Source organism: Babylonia areolata, chromosome 19 (assembly GCF_041734735.1).
Source record: "Babylonia areolata isolate BAREFJ2019XMU chromosome 19, ASM4173473v1, whole genome shotgun sequence".
NCBI classification, from domain to species: Eukaryota; Metazoa; Mollusca; class Gastropoda; order Neogastropoda; family Buccinidae; genus Babylonia; species Babylonia areolata.
This window is the reverse complement of record NC_134894.1, coordinates 12,645,567-12,666,523: the sequence shown is the minus strand read 5'-3', so window position 1 is coordinate 12,666,523 and position 20,957 is coordinate 12,645,567. Positions and strand designations below refer to the sequence as shown.

Genomic DNA, 20,957 nt, shown 5'->3' with positions numbered 1-20,957 from the left:
TAAAACCATCTGACAGATTTTATACAGTGATACTTGTCAAAGTCTTCCGGTTTTTGTGAAAGAATGGAGAAACTTTGCTGTTCCACCAGGGAAAACTGCCAAAACAGAGTTCAAACTTTTGACAGCTTCTGTGACTCCCTCTGGGATGTGTGCTTGCGTGCTGTTTGAAAGTGGATTGTTTGTAAGCATTTCAATTCTGATTCATGGTTTCCTTCTGAATGTCATACTTCCAGGTTTGAATATAAACCTCAATTTGATACAAATCCGATTTGCATCTTCCTTTGGACAGATATTAGCCGCATCTCAGAAGGCTGTATGACGGGCGCCATAGCCGAATGGTTAAAGCGTTGGACTTTCGATCTGAGGGTCCCGGGTTCGAATCACGGTGACGGCGCCTGGTGGGTAAAGAGTGGAGATTTTTACAATCTCCCAGGTCAACATATGTGCAGACCTGCTAGTGCCTGAACCCCCTTCGTGTGTATATGCAAGCAGAAGATCAAATACGCACGTTAAAGATCCTGTAATCCATGTCAGCGTTCGGTGGGTTATGGGAACAAGAACATACCCAGCATGCACACCCCCGAAAACGGAGTATGGCTGCCTACATGGCGGGGTAAAAAACGGTCATACACGTAAAAGCCCACTCGTGTGCATACGAGTGAACGCAGAAGAAGAAGAAGAATGTATTATAATGTGCATGGATCAAAATCAGAGCAAAAAAGGATCGCTCTGTCGTCCATAAAATACTTTACTTGACTGCAACATGGAAGGTTAAAATGGTGGGATTGGGTCCCACATTCCAATGAGAAGCCCAAGACACAGTGAGTATAAATTCACTGCTCTTATGGCCATAAAAGGCCACGGGAACCTTGGCTTGAAGGTTAAGTTCAATTTCAGTTTCAGTTTCAAGAATGCGTCAAAGTGTGCGGACTGACCCATTCAAGCTATACCACATCTGCTATTAAAACTGATGAACAGGTAACTTATTCTGCCCCACAGTTACATGCTTGCTACAACTCCCTTGGACCAGCACTACATGAGACCACTGCAGAAAAAAACCAGGGTGGTTCACTAACACAGCAAAAATAGATGGATAATTATTGATTTAATCGGTCAAAGCTTTGTTTTCATGCTTCCGGAATCTGCAAATGGTTCAGTTTAGAATGCCAACTGTACCAAGCAAGAATGAACGAAATCAGAATAGTGTGTTGGTACGAGAATTCCCGTACCTGGTCCACAGGGGAAGTAATCATGGTATGAGTTAACTTGTACCTGGAGTCGAATGAGATAAATAAAAATCTTGAAATAGTGCCGGTACCTTCCATATCCAGTGATGTTTGGTCTGGCAGTACTTGGCCTCCCTGTAGTGGCCATACTTGTCTGGATGCTCCGCGTTGTTGCATTTCTTCAACATCGCCCTGTGAACACACAGCACAGCGCAACACAGCATCACAACACCAGCTTGCAGGTTTCCATCGTCATTTTTTAAACATACATCACCTGCCAAACACTAACAGCAGCAACTTAAATAACAATGTCCAGTACTATCCCAAAACAAAGATTACAGTGTTCAGATTACCTGCTTTTTTTACACATGGCTCTGAAGAGATGAATGGCTCTTCTGCATTGTCGGAGAGTGAGTGCTATAATACATATGTTGTTGTTTTTTTAAGAACTAAAAATGTTAGTCTTACACTCTCGATAGAAAATCTCAAGATTAAAAACTGAATGTCAATGGATGATGCAGAATAAATTTTCACACAGTGATTAATAAATCCAAGCCCTGATGACTTTGTTTTCCAAAAGGAAGGATGTAGATTTAGTATTCCCTCATTCTCTCTTATCGTTCGTTTTATTTTTCATCTATTTTTCAATTTATTTCTGTGCGTGCATGCGTACATGTATGCGTGTGCTTTCAGCTTATTTTTTTCACCCTTAATAAAAGATTTGTAAGTTCTCTCTCTCTCTCTCTCTCTCTCTCTCTCTCTCTCTCTCTCTCTCTCTCTCTCAAGATAAAAAGATTATACACACACAAACACATCTATCTGTCAACATATCTATCTATCTATGCTTACTGATCTCTTTTGATGTCCCTGGGACAGTCATTGGGGTCCTCTCCAGGGAATCTATTGTGGTAAATTTGCTGCGAGTGAGGAAAAAAGATCTGAAGAACCTGTAAACAAGACAATTGCATTCACATCAATAAAAGGGAAACATTTATTTTTGTTACCAATTTCATCTGGTGTTGACATGTACGAGTTCAGTTCTATTCTTTTATATCAGAAATATAATAAAATTTCTGTGTGTGCAGAGAGAGTGAATGCGTGTGTATTCATTATGTATGTATGTATATATGTATGTATGTATGAATTCACATATATGAATGTATGTGTGTATGTCGGTAGGTAGGTAGGTAGGTATGATGCCCGAGTCACAAGAGAAGATGGATAAACAAAGAACAGGTGGCACAGAACAGTCGAAGGAGAAGAACTCAAGACCCTAAACACACACCTGAGGTTCCATTCAGAGACTGGCCCAAAACGGACAAGAGTGGTGATTCTGGTGCAGGGGGGCATAACAGGGCAGTACGTAAATAATAAGCATATATTATTGTGGTTAGTAGAGGGCTTAGTAGGTGGTGTCCTACGTATGTTGAATCAGAACAGGCACCACTGAACACCACCGAAGTGACTAAGCAGCAGTGCAGGGTCTCCTCTGGTGTGTGGTCTCCTGGTGACCTAACATCAATGGTTCCCTGCAGACTGCCAACGATGGAACTGTGACAGATGAACCCGGGTGTGGCCGTGTATGGGGAAATCTAAATGAGCGGCGTGGGAGTAATGCCACTGAAACAGTGCAGATGATGTGGCAGCAAAAAAAAATTTTTTTTTAATAATAATAATAATAAGCTTGTATGTGAATATGTGTGCATACTTAATATGTAAGTAGTAAACATGTGTCTGAGTATGTGAGCATACCTTAGCAAAAAAAGGATTAAAAAAAATAATAATTAAAAAAAAATTAAAATAAAATAAGATAAAATAAAGTGGACGAAAAAAAAAAAAAAAAACGAAAAGGAAAGAGAAAGTGACACGCTCCACTCACGGGACAAAAGCTGATGCTGCGAACCAGCTCGTTCATCTCGTGGGAGTAGACGTCGTGGGAGACGATGAGCAGCACGTTCTCAATGCCCCGCACCTGGCTGAGCGAGGCCACCAGCAGCCGCAGGTGGTCCACACGGTTGTGGGCCTGGATGACCATGACGACGCTCTCCGACCCCAGGGCCAGGCCAAAGCGGTCCAGGTTGTTGACATACTGCTCCTTGTTGACCCGCTCAATCTCCTTCTGGATCTCCTCCACATTGCTCGTGTTGATGGCCGAACTGGGGCCTTTGAAGACAGACTGCAACAAACAGTGGTGTTAACTTAATTAAGGTCAAATTGAAGAATGGTATTATTATTAGAATTCATCTATATGGCCTTTCTAAAAACAACCCTCCAAGGAACTGTTGATGATGATGATGATGATTATGATGATGATGATAGTGATATGGATATTTAATGACAAGGAACTGCTGATGGAGGGTGACAGTAGGAAAGACAGGAAAAAAAACCCAATTAACTGATAACATTGCAGAATGGAAAGGAAAATAATTTGCAGAGACTCAGGCAATGATATACAACCAGCAGACCTGGAACAATCTGGTGCGCAGTTCTTCAATATAGCACCCCAATGACTGACTCTTCATAGAGTTTAGGGAGAAGAAAAAAATACTGATTATAGAAATAGGCAACTGCCTGGAGGCGAAACTCTTAACAGTACTAACCCCCCTCCCATTTTATAGGTATGCCAACTGGGTCACTGTTGACCTGTTTGATACTGCATGAAAGTGTGCGTGAAGTGAATTGGCGTGGTACAGGCAGACGTGGCACATGAAGACTGTGTGTGTGTGTGTGTGTGTGTGTGTGTGTATGTCAGTATGTGTGTTATTTGTATTTCTTTTTAAAAAATATTAAATTACCAGAAACAGTTTGCTGACTACATTTCTACCGCAGTTGCAAAGAAACTGTGAGTGTATGACAAGCTGAAAACGTGTAGAATACCAGGACTTTCAGTTATAATTCATGACTGTGTACATTATGGTATGGCAACACATTTAGTTAAGTTGTTTTTCAGTGCATTTTTTGGGTTCTTGTTGTTTTTTGCTCATTTCAGCTGCTATTAGTATTGCTATCAATCTATAATATATATTCAGAAAGTATGTGAACTTTGTTTAATTCACATTTATGGTTCACTCGTCGCTAACCGGTGTGTTAAATAAGCTTCTATCAGAAACTGACAGTCTGTTCATTTTCCTTTCAGAAAAATATTGGTTACGTAAACTTTCTTGCAGGGGTTTGCGTGCTAGAATATTTTGTGTTAATTATCACCCTCCAAAACCCAAATTGCCTGGTAAATAGGAAGCACAAGCCAAAATAATGCCCAACACTGAAGGGATTAATCAAGTGATACCAAACACACAATAACATTATTAGCATTTGCAGAACTGATCTTAACGGAGGATTAACCACCTTCAATGCAAAGAGAAAACTAATTAAAAATTTCAAAAAAGATGACCAAACAAAAAAACCAAAAGAAGAAGGAAACATACTGAAAACACACACACATACCTTTTCTATAATCTTGATAGTTTGTTGTTTTTTTTAGTTTTTGTCCTCTTCCCAGTCTCCCCAAGGCTTTCATAACCCTCAAGTGCAATTTGAAGGAGGCCATTGTTGTTCACTGTGCACAAACTGACTGTAAACTAAGACAAGCTGTCATTGAAGATCTGCCACAAAGTGGCAGTGAAAATCCCTCTGTACCAGTGTACCTAGCAACGTGGCAGCATGTTTGGACTTAAGTTGGTCTGTGTGAATGTAACCCCTCTGTCATCTTTTCATTGATAAACGTGTCAACTATTACACTTTTAGAGATAATGAAGTATTCTTGCAACTCGTATCTTCTCTGACATAACTGCCAGCAGGCCAATTCCAATATCCCTCCTCACCTGTGTGTGATTGGAGCCAGAAGAAGCGATGACGATCTTAGGGTGGACAGGCAGGGCCACGTTGGCCACCCAGTCCGACCCTCCCCCTCCCGCCTTGTGCTGCTGGCTGCCACCACCACCTGGGTCCGCTGGGCCCCTGTTGTGCATGTTACCCAGCTGCACGTGCATGTCCTGCATGGCCGGCATCCCAGGCATCCCCGCGCCCATCGCCGGGTAGTCGTGGAAGCGCAGCGCGCTGTCCTCCTCCGAGGTGCTGAGGATGACATGAAAGTTGAGGAAGGCGAAGAGAGCCATGGAGACCACAAGCACAACCCGGAGAGCTCGCCGCGGGTGCAGCCGCATCTTCACCATCCCCCTGTGTTCCTCCCCTCCCTCGTCTCTCTCCCCCCACTGACTCCACCACTCTCCTTCACCAAGTATCAGTGTGGGAAAATGTCTGTGGGTTGTTGCTGTACTGCTTCATTGGGAACTGCCACCCTGCCTGCTCCCGGAGGTCACTTGGTGTGATGCCTGCTGCCACTGAGGATTCACAAGTGCTGGTTGACTGAGGAAAGAAAGCATGTTTGTATTCAAAACCAGGTATCAATCCTGAAGGCCAGTTCTCACAATACCGAGGACAGAAAGCAATGTCTTTATTCTAAACTAGCTATCAACTTTGAAAAGCCAGTTCTGACAAGAAACCCCAACCCACCCATGCAAAAAAGAAATAGAAAAAAAGATAAACAAATGAATAAATCAAAACTTCTCAATGAGATCTTTTAATGAAGCAACAAGAAAACAATTTCTGCAAAGCTGCAGACCTACAACTTAAAAAAACATATCAGTTCCATTCAACATCACTACACTCAAGCAACACTGACTCTAGCTGTGTTCCCTTGCTGTGCCCAGACTTTACTTGTCATATTAATTTCTCTCTTAACCTTCACCGTACTTGGTTATTTTCCCACTTATCCATATTTTGTGGGTCTCACAGACCCACACTCGCTAAAGAAGGAATCCAGAGCTTACCCCCTATTCATACATCGTGGGTCTGACAGACCCATACAAATTAATGTGGGCTTTTCCAACTTCAATAGACTGAGCAACACGTTCCTGTCATCAGATCTTTTCCCACCCCTCTTCCGGCCAATCAATAGCAGCCTCTGTATGTCTGTGTCTGTATCTGTGTGTCTGTGTGTGGCAGCCTCTGTATGTGTGTGTGTGTGTGTATGTGTGGCACCCTCTGTATATATATATATATATATATATATATTTGTGTGTGTGTGTGTGTGTGTGTATTTGTGTGCGTGCGCGAGCGTGTAAGTATACACGTCAGGAGAGCTCTGTGCGCGCGCGCATGTGTGTGTGTGTTCGTGTGTGTGTAGAGGATGAGGTATGTGTGTGTTTGCATGTGTACTGTAGGAGCAACGGAATATTGGAATGTGCGGGTGTACACACACACACACACACACACGCACGCACGCACACGCACGCACGCACACACACACACACACACACACACACACACACACACACACACACACACACACACATATATATATATATATATATATATGTCATCGTCAGGAAAAGGGATAGGCAAGATGTACGTGTAACAAAGACCATGTGCGGCGCCGAGTGTTGGACAGACCATCGCCTTGTAGTCTCGAAGCTGAATATTCGAATCCAGCCCAAGAGACGCCCCCAAGGCCAGAAGGCTCCAAAACGGCTTAACATCGCTAAGCTGAAAAACATCACCATCAAACAGTCCTTTGTGGAGCTGCTGGAAGATCGTCTGGAATCCACCTCTCTGGACAACCAGAATGTGGAGTCTGACTGGAGGACCCTGCGTGAGCTGATCTATAGTACAGCTTCAGAGACCCTGGGACCCATGACCAGAAAGCACAAAGACTGGTTTGATGAAAACTGTGATGAAATCAAGCAGCTTCTGGATGAGAAACGCCGTCTGCATCAAGCCTACCTCAGCAACCCAAAGTCCACATCAAAAAAGGATGCGTACGATGCCATCCGCAGGACTGTTCAGCAAAAGTTACGCCAGATGCAGGATAAGTGGCTGAGTGACAAAGCTGATGAGATCCAGGGATATGCTGACAGGCACGATATGAAGAGGTTCTATGATGCCTTAAAAGAAGTCTACGGCCCCACATCCTCAGGATCATCCCCCCTCCTCAGTGCAGATGGGAATACCTTGATCACCGAGAAGGAGAAAATTATCGAACGCTGGGCTGAGCACTTCAACAGTGTCTTAAATCGCCCTTCCTTCATAAATGATGAAGCCATAGACCGTCTCCCACAAGTCCCCATCAACGAAACACTGGACGATCCGCCAACACCTCTTGATACCCAGAAAGCAATCCATCTGCTATCCAGTGGCAAAGCACCTGGCTCAGACTCCATACCAGCAGAGGTCTACAACGATGGAGGCACTGTGCTGACTGAGAAGCTCCATCAGCTGTACTCACTCATGTGGAAAGAAGAGATGATCCCCCAGGATTTCAAAGATGCATCTATCATTCACTTGTACAAGCGAAAGGGGAACTGGCAAGCCTGTGATAACCATCGGGGCATTTCCTTGCTCTCCATCGCAGGCAAGATACTTGCCAGGATCCTACTAAACCGCCTCACAGCACACCTTGACCAAGGTCATTTGCCTGAGAGCCAATGTGGATTCCGGAGAGAGCGCGGAACCACCGACATGGTGTTTGCTGCAAGGCAGCTGCAAGAGAAATGTCAGGAGCAAAATGCTGCTCTGTTCTCCACCTATGTCAACCTCACCAAGGCCTTCGACACCGTGAGTAGAGAGGGACTGTGGAAGATCATGGCCAAGTACGGATGCCCTACCAGCCGCCGTGGCGAAGTGGTTAGCGTCGCGGACTGACAGCTGGGAGGACGCGGGTTCGAATCCCAGCGGAGGTGGGTTTTTCGGCCCGTGGCCGGCTCCTACCCAGAGTTGAGTGTGCTGTGGGCTTAAATGGGGAGACTGGGACCACACAGTCGAGTGTCATCCACTTCAAGGATGCGTCTTTGGGTGTGTTGCTCTAATTACCTGACCAACACTGCAAGTGTCTGTATCTCTCGGGCCTGGTTAACGCCGGGATATCATTATGACAGGAAGCGTAGAGTACAGCCTTGTCACGCAGTCCCAAACCAAAATGGACCTCCATAGCAACATCGTCATCGTCATCCTCCTCCCCCTTCATCGTCATCAATATAAACAAAATAGTCTCAAAGTCTGTGACCTTTCATGCCCTGCTCTCATGGTGACCTCAGTTTCGATACCCCTCCACTTCCGTGCTTTGGGTGAGTCCTGTCAATGTCGTCAGTGTCGGCAGATTCATGGGGGGGCTGTTGTTTGAGGGACGTGGTGGCGGTCTCCACTCTGGGAGAGACGCTCGCTCAGTCTGGCTCCGCGACTAAGCCATTATTGTCGTTAGTAGGGGGCTTAGTAGGTGGTGTCCTAAGTACGTTAAAACAGAACAGGCACCACTGAACACCACTGAAGTGACTCAGCAGCAGTGCAGGGTCTCCTCTGGTGTGTGGCCTCCAGGCGACCTAACATCGATGGTTCCCTGTGGACTGCCGACGCTGGGACTGCGACGGACGAACCCGGGTGTGGCCGTGTATGGGGGAATCTAAATGAGCGGCGTGGGAGTAATGCCACTGAAACGGCGCAGATGATGGGGCAGCAAAACAAAAAAACAAAAACAAAAAAAAAGTACGGATGCCCTCGGAAATTTATTTCCTTGGTCAGCCAATTCCATGAAGGCATGCAGGCTCGAGTCCAGGACAATGGCGAAACATCTGCTCCTTTTGCTGTCACAAATGGTGTCAAGCAAGGCTGCGTCCTGGCTCCAACGCTGTTCAGCCTCATGTTCTCTGCAATGCTTACTGATGCCTTCAGAGATGGCGATGTTGGAATCGACCTAAAGTATCGAACAGATGGCAAGCTAACTTGATGGCAATTAATAAACTTGATAATCATCAAAATATAACTTGCCTGAGGCAATGACACCGGTAGCCTGCTGTACTGTTGTGTTCTCCGTGAGAGCCGGATGCGATGTGCCAGCCAACTACAGAAGCAGTGAGGTAGCCTATGTGTCATCAGTCATGTACGCACAATCACTTCGTTCCACGTAGTACAAAGGGATTATTGGTTTGTTCCCTTCTTTTGCGAGTATGGGTCTGAGAGACCCACGAATTACGAATAAGGGTACTTAGTGTTTTCTCTTCTTTGGGGAGTATGGGTCTGTAAGACCCACAACGTAGGAATGCAGGTAAAAATTTTCACAATTACGTAACTGATTAACTAATCAGTTAAAGTGTACATTAATTTACTAAAATGATGCATATGTTGTGACAACAAAAGTCATGAAATTTCAAATTAATCGGACACCAAATATATTTTAAAGGCATTTTTTAAGGCAAAAATGGGTCTGTCAGACCCACAAAGTACGGTGAAGGTTAAGTTGATATAAAAAGTGCAAGAAGTTCAAAACACAGCAGCAAGGTTAATTTTTCAACAACAAAAAGACTAACCAGATAATTCTGCTTCTTCTCTCTCCACTGGCTACCAATATGTGCACCTTTTCAGTGCAAAATCACCTCTCTGCTATAAAAGGCACAGTCCCTGAGCAACTGACAAGAGTCACTCAAACTTGTACACTCCAACAACAATTCTGATTATTTTCTGATATGCTTGCTTATCGCTTCTTGTACAAAAACAAAATATTTTCTTCTAGATCTCTGCCATTCCTCTTTCTCCTGTATCATTTAACAACTCATCTTGTTAAAAACTCCTATTCTGATTCATAACTCTAAAAACGCTTCCATCCTCGTGACACCGTGTTATAAAACAAAACCCGGCTCTGTGTGTGTGAGAGTGTGTGCATGTGTGTGTTCAGGACACCTGATGGATCAGAGTGACTGGGGACTGTTAAGGAGATAGGGATGTGTCATAAAATATGTTAACTGCTTATCTTTTTTTTTTTTCTATATGTAACATAAGGATTTCCAACAAGAGAGCAATGTGTCAAAAAGGATAAAATGTGTTAACTGCTTTTCCTTTTTTCTATATGGAACATATGGACTGTTAAGGAGAGAGGGGTTTGTCGTATGTAATATATGTAACAAAGTTGTCCATAATTATATTCCTGTGTATGCTATTGTAAAGGGCATTATGCTCCACTGAATGTAAAGAGAAAAGGTAAAAACTCTTTCATTATCATAATTATTATTGTAAATCATTAATCAATAACTCTTTCTACCATGTTCCCCAACCCTCTCTCTCTCTCTCACACACACACACACACACAATTTCTCCTATTTAAGTTATTTTTTTGAGCTTCCAAAAGAGCAATACTCACTGCCCCAAACAAAAGAAATTTTGCTTTCCTTTGCAAAGTACTTTTCTCTTCATCCCCCCCACCCCCACCCCCCCTTCCCCCTTTTCTTTTTCTCCAATTTTTTTCTCTTTCCCTTTAACATACAAAAAACTCCTCTGTGTGTGTGTGTGTGTGTGTGTGTGTGTGTGTGTGTGTGTAAGTGTGTGTGCGAGTGTGTGTTTTTGTATATATTATGCCTGTGTCTGCATAAGCATGTGCATATGTGTGTGCATAATTATTCATGTATCATTGTATGTGCATGTGGTATAACAGTGCAAGTGTGTGTGTGTGCATCTGCATTTGCGTGCAACAGCAAATTTACACAACACATGTTCACGTGTTTATAAGTACATTTCCTGATCTCTCCATGCAATGAGCCCCAACAGGCCTGGGATACCTAATGAATGGCTACTCCACTCCTACATTACACCTGTGTCTGCATAAGCATGTGCATATGTGTGTGCATAATTATTCATGTATCATTGTATGTGCATGTGGTATAACAGTGCAAGTGTGTGTGGTGTGTGTGCATCTGCATTTGCGTGCAACAGCAAATTTACACAACACATGTTCACGTGTTTATAAGTACATTTCCTGATCTCTCCATGCAATGAGCCCCAACAGGCCTGGGATACCTAATGAATGGCTACTCCACTCCTACATTATTCATGGGTCTGGCACGGTGCAAGCAAGTTGTTAACCTTTGATTTTCACAGGGTGTAGGAACGATGCCAAGGGGCCTGCCTGTGCTGCCAGACTCCAAGTGTAGCAGCCGCCTTAGTTCCTGCAACACACAGACAGAGCCAAACGGGTTGGTCATTGAAACATGGTAAACAGAAAGGTGTGAACGTCTGGTGTGAGTGTGTGTGTACACATACGTCTGTGTGCATGTGTGTCTGTGCACACAGGTGCACATACATGAATCATGTCGTGTGTGTGTGTGTGTGTGTGTGTTGTACTATCCTTGATCCTGTTCACATTATCAACAGTAAATTTTCCACGTTATCTGTTGAAATTATCAACATGTATATAATTATATATACCACCTGTTACCATTTTCATCCAAACGTGTATGTGTGCGTGTGTGGATGTGTGTAAATGTATGTGTGTGTGTGTGTGTGTGTGTGTGTGTGTGTGTGTGTGTGTGTGTGTGTGTGTATGTCTCATTGTGTGTGTGTGTGTGTGTGTGTGTGTGTGTGTGTGTGTGTGTGTGTGTGTGAATGTGTCATTGTGTGTGTGTGTGTGCGCGCGTGTGTGTGTGTGGTGTGTGTGTGTGTGTGTGTGTACTTACTAACAATAAAAACAACAACAATCTTTTCAGGCAAAGTGGCCCATATGGACTGGAGAAGTGTCAGGAAACCATTTTCGTGCTCCGCAGGGGGAGTACGTTTTCACATCTTAATCGGTCTCTATAGGCCCAGTTGGTCTATCATAGACAGAAGAACTGTAAGTAAACACCAAGAGAAACCCACTAAACACAACTGATGACACATTATCCTAACCATCTAGCTCCTCAGGGCAAATGAGACTAGGCCCTGCTGAGGCCTACAAAGGGTGAAGACATGAAATATCAGTCAAGAGTTTCATACATCCACACATTCGAAGCTTCATTCAGTCAATGGTTGTGTTCACGTTTTCAGATGTAATGGCAGAGACACAGACTTCTCAGAACCAAAGAGAGCAGGATGCCAGTCTTCAAGCAAAGAACAATGCAAGAAAAGCAAGGAACCAGAAGTTGACTGGGCCTACAGAGTGTACATTATACTAACGATGACCCTGAACTTTACAATCAGATGAAGGACAAAGAGAGAACATGAAAGAATCAAGAAACCAGTCTCAATATTGCATTGGTGTCAATTTGTTGATATCTGTCCTTTCTAGAATATTTCAAACATGTTATGCAACAATATTATAATACTGACAACTGCCAAGCTTTGGTCACCGAAATGGGTTTTGTTGGGGATGAAAGGGATGAGCTTTCGTAGTTACACTTAAGTGATTAAAAAAAAAAAAAAGTAGCCATTGTGATTGTGTAATGTTTCACTGCATTTTAGTGCATAATATGTGGCAAAGATGAATGGTGGCTGAATTAACTTGTGTGGTAAGTCAACATCCTATTCTCTCTTTTTAATCAGTGTAAAAGTTGCAAATCTTGTATGCACTGCTTTGAAATTCATTTCTGACAGCATTTACAGCTTAAATATCAGAGATATTTCATTATGATTACAACAGGGAATGAGATATAATATTGCTATCAATCATACTGGCTTATCTTAATTTTTTATCGATAGTATGACTGTTGTTCTATTCGCTGGAAAATGTTTTGTGTAAAACTGATGTCTGTTATACATTTGTATTGTACTTACAAAACTGCAAAATTTCTTCAACATTAAATATTTAAATGAAAATTGCTTTCTTTGTGTTTGTTTTTATTGTGTGATAACATTCTTTGTATTTTTAAATCTAACTGTTGTTTAAAACAAAATGTTCAGCCTTGATGTGATGATGAACATCAATGATTACAACCAACCACCCCTATCAGGCTAAGGGAAAAGGCTGGGAACAAATATTTGACACCATGACTAAGCACATCAAAGTTATAACACTGCACAAAGATGTGTTTTCAACCTATCTGATTTGTCTCTTGCTGCAAAGAGGTGTGCATGTGTTGTAAACACTGATGTCCATCATACTTGTCAAAAGAGACTTATTTACTAAAAAAAATACAAAACATGCTGTCTTGTCCTCTTACACAAAGGTGAGTACTTATGGTCCCTTCACAATAAAGCATTCATCTCTGCGAAATCTTATAACTGATTTTTCCCAGTCACTGTCCACTTTCTGTGCCCACCTTTTGGCAGTGACTCATATACCGCTATTAAACTAGATACTATCAGTTTTGTTTTCAAGCTGACACATCTGTATATATTGCATCTAATGCTGAGGTGCCTGCCATTACTCACATTCTGTATCATCTCTGTTATTACCTTACATATTGCTTTAGTCCGTAAATTCTGATGCCCTTCTCTCTCTCTCTCTCTCCCTCTCTCTCTCATCCTCACTCTCTCCTGTCCCTATTCCCTCATTTCTCTTATGTCCATTTGTTTTGTTGTTGTTTTTTTAAATAGAAAGGAAAAAACCTTAATATGTATGGAGAAGTTTGAAATTATGGTATGCTGGTTGTACACATTTCGTGATTAAAAAATGGTTTGGGTTTTTTGTTGTTGTTGTTGTTGGGTTTGTTTGTTTTTTTGTTTGTTTGTTGTTGTTTTTTTAGTGTTCAAAATGAATGGACTCATGTGAGAAAACTGCGTAATATAAACAGCCAATTCTAATTTCAAGACCTATCTCTGGAAAGACAAGAAACCAGAAATTATGTAGAAATGAAGAGGTTGAACAGTTGCACAAATTTGCAAGATAGTAGCTGAAACAGAACAATGCAAAAAATGGGGGGGTGGGGGGGGGGGAGGTGGGGGCGGGAGGCAGGCGGTTACTGGTCATTGTACCGCAATATTTTTTTTCAACTAGAAAGAGATAGTCAAGGGAATCAGATTACCAATCCAAATGTTTGCATCCTTTTTCATTTTATTTACTTGTTTTGATCACACCCATATTGTTTTGATGCATTCTTTGCAGGTCTGCAGGGACTGGTTCAATTAAACTGTCCGAAAAAGCAAGACAAGTTTGGCTGCTGAGTAGTGAAGGGGAAAAATATCAGTACTGCTCACACCTGACGTAAAAACCCACTTACCATTAATCAACAAATGAGTAAATATGAAAGACATGCGCCAAGAATGCGAAAGGTTTATTTTTTTTTAATTTGTTTATTTTTTAAACTTGAAAAAAATTCAACTAAGTTCATAAAGAATTTCTTTTTTTAATATGTCCTAAACATACCTAACATGAAACATGAAAAACCACTTGTAGTTCATCAATGAATCAATGAATGAATATGGAAAAGATATGCCATGAATGCAATGCAAAAGGAAAAATATTTCAAACACTTTTTTCAACTATCATTTCAAATTGTATTGCAGTTTTGTGAAGTTCTTTCAGAACTGAAACCTTTTAACAGCTATCCTATTTTTTATTTTTAGTTTATGTTTTTATATTATTGTTGCTTTGTTTTTTTGTTGTTGTTGCTGTTGTTATTGTATTTGTTGTTGTTACATGTTTAAAAAGACTTTTCTTTCTATTTCACTGACAACAATTTTTTTTTTTTTAAATTGTTCAAGAAAAACAGCCACACAACACTGCCTGAATGCCATCAAGCACTTCTGTATTCACAGCTGTACATATAATTTCCACTTACCGTCCCCTCCGACTAGGCAGTCTAAGTGCTGCACTGCAGCCCACACTTTATGTCTGTCTACAACAATAGCAGAGCTGGCCAAGCCAGCAAGCACACAGCTGGGCCCATAAACCACAGCCAATGAAAACAGAGCATTCACACTCTACCGCCGAATCATAAATCATGTTGCTTATTGTCCAGCCAACCACAAAAGGGGCCATTTCAGGGCTGAGACCTCATCAAACATAAAAACCACCCAGTTTGCGAGAAACCTAATGATGTTTCAACAAAAAAAAAAAAGTCAGCTGAAATAACATTAAAAAAGACCCATTCACAACTATGTCTCATCAGCCCATCAGATATTCAAACCAACCATGTCTCATTACCTCATTGAATATTCAGACCAGTCACAGGTAAACCAAACAATATAAAATAAAAGGTCTGCTGAAATAATGTTGAAAAGAGCAAATCAACCATGCCCTGTTCAGTCCACATGCAATTTGAACAGAAAACAAGAGTTAAAGGGGAGCTAGCTGCGACGTGTTTGAGCCTGACACCATGTAGATCACAGCAGTTGAACACGGATGTTTTACACTGAGAAGCTTTTTGCAATGCATTCACCATGGAGCTCCTTCACCTTCAGGCAGAAAGAATGCATTGTATTAACAATAAGACTGACCCGTATGAACCATGCAGAGGACTGTCATCTCTCTCCTATTTTCCCTGAAAAGAGGAATTTCTTTTTCTTTTTTTTTTTTGTGGGGGGGGGGGGGGGGGGTTGTTTTGCTGGGTTTGGTTTTTTTGTTGTTGTTTTTTATTTTGTTGTTGTTGTCAGGGTGGATTTTTCACAGTTTCCTGGGGGTTTTTTGTTTTTGTTTTTTAGAATGGCGAACTAGTTTCAGAGAAGTTATTTTCAAATGAAAACATTCAGATGTGGAGATGAATACTTTCAAACCAGATGTCTACAGTCACCAGGTTCAGTTTCTCAAGGAGGCACTTCATTTGGACAAATCCATATATGTACACCACACTACATCTGCTATGCAGATGCCTGACCAGCAGCATAACCCAATGCACTTTGTCAGACCTTGAGTGCATGCATATCTGTGTACCAATCAATCAGAGTGGACTTCTGTAGAATTTCGACAGACGACAACAATTACAATTTACAGGACATCAGGGTTTATTGTCTCACCCAAATGACTAGACACCAAGTTAGATTTTCATGTCAAACTTGGGAGAATGGGCGAGACCAGGATTCGAACCCAGACCCTCACAGACAATGTACTGGCAGATAAGCGTCATAACCATTCTGCCACCTTCCTCCTTAAGACCACCAGTACGTGTGAACAGACAATAAACAAAATCCTTTCCTTGCTTCCAAGTTTCTGAGCCAGAACCAGGGCAGTGAGTTCAGCTGTGTAGACAGAACTGTCAGAATGTCAGAATAAAGATGTTTACTGAGGGGGGAGCCTGCAGTGGAAGAACGGAACACAGCAGCTGCCACCACACCATCTTCTGATTTTGAACCCATCTATCAAAAAAACCCAAAAAAAACACACCCACCTAATAAAAAATAAATAAATAAATGAATAACGTGAAAGCAGGATATCCCTGACAGGGGTTCCAGAGTAGTAGGAAACATAGGGAATTAGAGAACTGGTGGTGTCTTTTTTAATGAGCAGCCAGGTCAATGATAACTTAATAACAACAAGTGTTTGGAAACCTTCACAGAGTTATCACCCACTGACATAAATAGAAAATCTATTTATAAGTCCATGGTCATCACTTCGAATCAGGTTCTTTGTTTCTTTCTTTATTATTTTTTCATCATTATTAACAGATTTTTTTCTTAAAACACACACACACACACACACACAAAAGAAACTTTCACACAACACTGCAGTCAAGCGCATCCACAATTATCATTCACAGCTGTATACACATCTCCACTTACTGCTGCAAAGCCGAGTTGTTAAAATGTGCTGCACTGCAAGCACATATTACACGTCAGTCAACACAACAGCACAGCACAAGTGTTGGCAAACAAAGCTCCAGAAGATATGGGATTAGTCCCATGAACCCAAGCCAGACTGCAAACCTTGCCCCCCCTCCCCCTGCATCTGTGCTACGCTGTATGTGCGCACTGGTGGTGCAGACCTGATATGGGAAGGAGGGAGGGAGGCCAAGGAACTTTCAACCACAAACACACACCTCCCCCCCCCCCCCCCCCCCCCCTGCAACCCCCCTCTTAAGTTAACTAGGAGAAGGCAATGAGTTTCAGTTTCAGTTTCACCAGGAGGTGTCAAAGAGTGTGGACTGATCCATGTGTGTGTGTGTGTGTGTGCTACACCATATCGGCTTCATTTTTTTTTTTTTTTTTTTTAACAAGGAGCATGTGCATGACGACCTATGCGTGAATCCAACACACTGGTCAGGCCCTGAAAGCCTTCCTCTAGGTCTGTATAATCAAAACACTGACAAAAAACGAATATAAAATGATGAAACAAATAAAACAAATCAGTACTTCCATTAAAGTACAAAATAATAATAATAATAATAAACCCCAAAGATGCACAGAAGGCAAGTGACAAAAAGATTGAAAACAAAAAAGAGCTCCATTCAGTGATGAAGGCAATGGAATAAAAAGTATGCACCAGCTGGCTGAGTATTGATCAAAATGGACCTGTCTGGGCTTTTAAAGTCTGTCAACAGCTTCACCCCACCCCCAGTCACCACCATCACCCCACCCCTCTCCTCCCTTCCTACTCACCATGCCCCCCCCCTTTTCTGTCAGCCTCTCATCCCACAACAAACATTCAAAACTGTTTGTTTGTATTTTTCTTTCTCCTTTTTAGAAAAAGAAAACACTTCAGCAGAGGTATGGATTTGTGACCCAAAGGGTGATAAGGGAAATCAATGTGTGAGTGAGTCAGAGTGGTGTGTGTCTGTGTGTGTGTGTGTGTGTGTGTGTGTGTGTGTGTGTGTGTGTGTGTGTGTGCTTTTTTTTTTTTTTCTTTGTAAAAATACAATTTTAAAACTGAATCTAAAAAAAGAAAATTGTACTCACATTTTTTAAAACTTGTAAACTTAAATTTTTCCCCCATCTTCTCTTAAGTTCCATACACACACACACACACACACACACAAAAACAACTTTAAAACTCCCACACCTTCTTTGAAGTTACAGATATTAACAATCACATCTCAGCTGACTTTGTACTCATCTTACAATCAAAATTGTAAAATTTCCTTCCCACTTCCAACCCCCGGTGAGGAGTGTGTGCAGACTGTCTTGATCAGGCCACACCAGAGACGAAACAGTTTACAGTCCCCTCATGGTTCCCGTATAACCTTTGTACTCAAATATATATATATATATGTGTGTGTGTGAGTGCGTGTGTGTGTGTGTGTGTGTGAGAGAGAGAGAGAGAGAGAGAGAGAGAGAGAGAGAGAGAAAGGTACCTTCTAAAGCAGCATACATTTAACAATCACAACTTAACTGACTGTTCGCACCTTCCTACCTTAAGCAGCCTCTTTTTTTTTTTTTTTTATCAACAAAAGACTGATCAGTAGACAGTGTCTGTGCTGCCCACCACCCAACTCTCTGCCCCCCAACCCCCACCCCCGCCCCGTGAGGGGTGTGTGCAGACTGTCTTGACCAGGCCAGACCAGAGATGAAACAGTTTACAGTCCCCTCAGGGTTCCCCTATAATATTTTTCACAGAATTGACTCCATACCTTGAAACATGCCTCTGTGTGTGTGTGTGTGTGTGTGTGTGTGTGTGTGTGTGTGTGTGTGTGTGTGTGTGTGTGAGTGTTTCATACCTGTTCAATTTTTTAAAAAAAACTAAACTTTTTCCTCCTCTCTCTTCTTTTTCAGTGTTTTACCATCTCCCATCCTCCCACCACATTCCTACTTCTCCTGTTGTTTTCTTTTTAATATATTTTCAAAAGTGGGTCTCCATCTTACTCTATATGCTCACAGTTTTCTTTTCGTTTCCTTATTTCTCCAGATGGAGACTACTGTTACAAATTAAAGATAGCATCATAGGAACAAATACTCATGACCACTATTAAAATTAGCACAAAATACCTGTGAATCACTCAACCATCAATAGGTATGAGAGACGAAAGCATTTCATTAACATAAAATATGTATGAGAGCGAGAAGCAGCTCACCAAAGTAACTATAGTAACTATAATTGACATAAGTTTTGCATGACTATGAGAGATAACAGCAGCCTGCCGGGGGGGGGGGGGGATGAGATTCTTCTAAAGAACTTACAACTGAAGACAGTTTAGCGGTTACAAATGAGACTGTAAAATGCAATTTTAAAACTATTGGAAAAGGGTATTGTACTCATCTCTGTTATTCTGGCTGACACTCACTATCTTATTTTCTTTAATCTCTAAAATTTACAAAAAATAAATTATCATGACTGAACTGATTGTACTTATCCTGTTTTTTTAATCTTTCCAAACTTACACTGACTTTTTTTTTTCTCTCATCAACATAAGCAATCACAACTATCATATTCATATCACTTCTTTTTTTTTCGTCTTTTTTTTTCCTTTTTTTTTTCTTTTTTTTTTTATAGTGTCAGCAAAATGAGAAGACAGCAAAGCAGTGCCATAATCCTCCCTCCATAACAGAAGGGACAACAATGCCATAAACCTCTACTGATCAGGTGGCAGATCAGTAAAGTACTAATTCAAAGCAAATCAAGACATGGCTACAGATGTTCTCCTGTCATGTGCAGATCCAGTGCTTTTCTTATCTTGTGAAAAAAAAGTGACAACAATGCCATAAACCTCTACTGATCAGGTGGCAGATCAGTAAAGTACTAATTCAAAGCAAATCAAGGCATGGCTACAGATGTTCTCCTGTCATGTGCAGATCCAGTGCTTTTCTTATCTTGTGAAAAAAAAAAAGTGACAACAATGCCATAAACCTCTACTGATCAGGTGGCAGATCAGTAAAGTACTAATTCAAAGCAAATCAAGGCATGGCTACAGATGTTCTCCTGTCATGTGCAGATCCAGTGCTTTTCTTATCTTGTGAAAAAAAAGTGACAACAATGCCATAAACCTCTACTGATCAGGTGGCAGATCAGTAAAGTACTAATTCAAAGCAAATCAAGACATGGCTACAGATGTTCTCCTGTCATGTGCAGATCCAGTGCTTTTCTTATCTTGTGAAAAAAAAAAAGTGACAACAATGCCATAAACCTCTACTGATCAGGTGGCAGATCAGTAAAGTACTAATTCAAAGCAAATCAAGGCATGGCTACAGATGTTCTCCTGTCATGTGCAGATCCAGTACTTTTCTTATCTTGTGAAAAAAAAAAAAAAGTAATCACAGCACCACAAAAAGAACTGGCAAAGTTGACTTACTGCATAAGAAACACACTTTTCATCTAAATCCCATCACATCCAATCTGGAACACCAAACTGAGATCACAGACTCCCTACCATGTGCAGCAAAGGATGTGGCATAATGCATGCAGACTGAATCGACAGGAGTGTTCACATTTTGCTTTGACATAATCATCATCAAGGATTAACTCCATTAATTAGGCAATAAACGAGAGGACAACATTAATTAGCACAAGCTCTTTCTGTAATGAGGGTGCTCAATAATGTATGAATTTGTGAGGCAATGTCGACTTATGTAAGTGAAGTGTAACATAAATGTAGGTGACATAGACTAGGCTCATAAAAATCCCATTTGCTTGTGACATGACATTTACTTTTGTCTTTAGATGTGCATATTTTGACTCTGTGTGTGTATGTGTGTGTGCATGCTCGCATGTGTGTGTGTGTACTTGACTGAGAGAGAGAATGTACGTATGTATCTATGTATATATATATATATATATATATATATATATATGTGTGTGTGTGTGTGTGTGTGTGTCAGTGTGTCTGTCAGTGTGTTGAGAAAAACATCCAAATCACAAATTGGTCTAATCCACCCCATCACAAACAAAATGAAAAAAAATACAACAGAAAATCATACAAAAGAAAAGAAAAAAGAAAACCCATACTGGACACATTGATCACACAAACCAACAATTTACCTTGAGTCTGAATGCACTATCTTTAACTGAACCCGATAGAGACGAAACAAAAGGAGGTGTCGAACACACACACACACACACACACACACACACACACACACACAAATCTACCACTACCTTACACCTTGCAATACCCGTTACAGTAGTATACATTT

At 41.4% G+C, this 20,957-nt stretch overlaps 1 protein-coding gene across 7 annotated transcripts in view; it reads right to left on the bottom strand.

Moving 5' to 3' along the window:
- The window catches only part of LOC143293461 (alpha-1,6-mannosyl-glycoprotein 2-beta-N-acetylglucosaminyltransferase-like), a 55,888-nt gene that overhangs the window by 18,079 nt on the left and 16,852 nt on the right, over nt 1-20,957 (bottom strand). For 5 of the 7 annotated variants that reach the window (XM_076604337.1, XM_076604341.1, XM_076604342.1 and 2 more), the window contains exons 2-6: nt 11,130-11,212; nt 5,048-5,591; nt 3,106-3,402; nt 2,076-2,173; nt 1,319-1,418 (exon numbers count right to left, since the gene is read on the bottom strand). In XM_076604337.1, coding sequence (XP_076460452.1) covers nt 1,319-1,418; nt 2,076-2,173; nt 3,106-3,402; nt 5,048-5,398 — 846 coding nt within the window. In that variant the 5' untranslated portion in view covers nt 5,399-5,591; nt 11,130-11,212. Of the gene's footprint in view, nt 1-1,318; nt 1,419-2,075; nt 2,174-3,105; nt 3,403-5,047; nt 5,592-11,129; nt 11,213-14,740; nt 14,760-16,676; nt 16,785-20,957 lie in introns of those variants that run through there. The other 2 variants (XM_076604340.1, XM_076604343.1) reach the window with 2 other exon arrangements.